The sequence below is a fragment of the Tachysurus fulvidraco genome, chromosome 18, assembly GCF_022655615.1.
Source record: "Tachysurus fulvidraco isolate hzauxx_2018 chromosome 18, HZAU_PFXX_2.0, whole genome shotgun sequence".
Classification (NCBI taxonomy): domain Eukaryota; kingdom Metazoa; phylum Chordata; class Actinopteri; order Siluriformes; family Bagridae; genus Tachysurus; species Tachysurus fulvidraco.
In genome coordinates this window covers 19384844-19387343 of record NC_062535.1, presented here as the reverse complement: position 1 = coordinate 19387343, position 2500 = coordinate 19384844, and the positions used below count along the sequence as shown (strand labels likewise).

The 2500-nt window shown below is 47.0% G+C and overlaps 1 protein-coding gene across 8 annotated transcripts in view; it reads right to left on the bottom strand.

Annotated features, from left to right (window-relative positions):
- Positions 1-2500, bottom strand: part of LOC113646622 (adhesion G protein-coupled receptor L1-like) — a 46592-nt gene that overhangs the window by 16690 nt on the left and 27402 nt on the right. For 6 of the 8 annotated variants that reach the window (XM_047803196.1, XM_047803194.1, XM_047803190.1 and 3 more), the window contains exons 5-7: positions 2306-2320; positions 518-725; positions 142-406 (exon numbers count right to left, since the gene is read on the bottom strand). In XM_047803196.1, the coding sequence (XP_047659152.1) occupies positions 142-406; positions 518-725; positions 2306-2320 (488 nt within the window). The remainder of the gene's footprint in view (positions 1-141; positions 407-517; positions 726-2305; positions 2321-2500) is intronic. The other 2 variants (XM_047803193.1, XM_047803197.1) reach the window with 1 other exon arrangement.

The window sequence follows — 2500 nt, the reverse complement described above, 5'->3', positions numbered from 1 at the left end:
TCTTACTGAGACATCTACCCTGGGTATGATGCAACTAGTGTGGCCTTGTTAGGGCAACTAGCTTGGTGTGGTTTGTACAGCAATCATGATCAGCTGGTACAGAATCTGTCTTTTCCCCCCATCTCTCTTTCTGGTTCTGACCTGGCTGAGGACTATTCGTCCGTTGTTCTCCTCTGTGGCGTAGATAACCCACAGGCCATGTTCGTCAACAGCAAGGTCAATGTCTGACTTCCCTCCCCAGCGGTATGGTGACGTGTCATGGTAGTTGGCATTGGTAACGATGGCCTCTCCACTCTTGATGCGGGTCCGGAGGTCATATTTAACAATGTTCCTCGTTCGTTCTTTATTGTAGAACAAAGCGCCATCGTACACCACGAACCCAGTGCCATCCACTCGACTGGGCAACCTGGGAACAGCACAGCCGTAATGCTTCAGTTTAGAAGTGACTGATCATTTACCCAGCACGATGTTTGGAACACATTCTTATTGTACAGGACCTAAGGGAGAACACACTCACTTATACGTAGTGGTGACTCGGCTCTGACGATAGTCGTTCCAGGACGCGTACTCAAACAGTTGGTCTGTGCGGTACGGCGTCCACGGCATCACATACAACCTGTCAGCAGCCTGCAGAGGATCTTTACACCATGCACCAGACTGGTGCTCTGCCTCTCGCACCAAACTGGCCTCCAAAACACCAATCAGTGCACCTGGACACACGAAGACTGGGGAGAGAGAGCGAGATGACCAAAGAAGGAAGGAAGGAAGGAAGGAAAGAAAGAAAGAAAGACAAGATGGAAAGAAATAAAAAGAAAGATTGTTGAGATTAGTAAAATAATCGAGAGAGAAAAGGGGAGAAGGGAGGAGGAGGAGAGAGAGACGAGAGCGAGAGATCGATAAAAAGAGAGTAGATAGAGAGAGAGAGAGAGAGAGCGAGCCAGAGAGATAGAAAAACATGAGACGAGCGAAGAGAGAGAGTAGCTAGAGAGATCACAAAATAGGAGAGCGAAAAAGAGCTCGTAGCGAGACGCACACAAGGAGCGCGCAAGAGAGAGAGCGCTCGAGAGATCAGCACGAGGCGGCGAAGCAGCTCTAGAGCGGGAGAGGCGAGCGAGAGAGACAAAACGAGCTGATCTCCCCCTCACACTCTCTCTCGTCTCTACTCTCTCTCTCCCTCCTCCACACTCTCTCTCTCTCCTCTCATCAACTCTCACTCTCTCTCTCTTTCATTCTCTCCCTCACACTCTCTCTCTCCCTCACTCTCTCTCCCTCACACTCTCTCTCTCTCTCTCTCTCTCTCTCACATACTCACACACACATTCATCTTTCATCACTAGTTGGACATTGGCGTGTGTTGATGCCTGTTTGCGTGAAGGAAAGAAACACGATTAAAGCAGCAGACTTACAGTGTGAGTGAGACTGAGTGCATGTAAGATAGATAGATAGATAGATAGATAGATAGATAGATAGATAGATAGATAGATAGATAGATAGATAGATAAGAGTTGCTACAAGGTTAGTTGAGGTAGACAAAAAGGGGAGGGGCTACATAACAGGAACTTCCTTTGGAGCCAATGAAATGTGGGTTAGTTCACGGAGAGGGACGCTATTGGCTGAGGGAGGTGTCAGTGACTCCCAACTTTGGTTGGTCAACTCAAGGTCACACACACACACACACACACACACACACACACACACACACACACACACACACACACACACAAATAAATAACAAGGCTGAACCACGTCAGGAACACTTCATTCATTACTGATACTACAAGAGAGAAGGAGTTTGTTGGTAAAATGGCAGAAATGAAACAACAGGTCTGCCCTGAGGGAAGCAAAGGGATAAACGGATGAACAAACAGGTGGAGGAAAGAAGAATGAAGAAGAGGAGGAGTAAGAGTAGGAGGAGAAAGGAGGTTTCGCTTGGAGCTGAGGAGTCCAAATTGAACACAGCAAGCAAATGAAATTAACAGCAGAAAAATGTGTGTGTGTGTGTGTGTGTGTGTGTGTGTGTGTGTGTGTGTGTGTGTGTGTGAGTGGGTGTATGCATGGATGAACAGATAGACAGAGATAGATGAAGGAGTGTATAAGAATTTGTGTGACAGAGTGTGTGTGTGTGTGTGTGTGTGTGTGTGTGTGCGCTTTTTGGCTCGCTGAGAGAAAGAGAGAATGAAGAAGAAAGGTTACATCAAACCGGACCACATCACAGGGGCCAAGGATTTGCAGAACGAAGGATAGAGAGAAAGAGAGGAAGAATGAGGGAGGGAGAGGGAGAAACCGGCGTTAACACGGTCTTTACCTTTTTGGTCCACTTCTACTCAAGCGTCGGAGATAAACAGAGAGAAGGAAGAAAGGAAAGAAAGAAGGAAGGAGGGACAAAAGTTGGCAGAGAAGAAAGAGAAGCGAGAGAAGACGGAGGAGAAAAAAAGAGAGATTTCAGTTCACACAGCAGCCTTCTGATTTTCTTTCAAGCTTTAAAGATCAAGTGGAAATT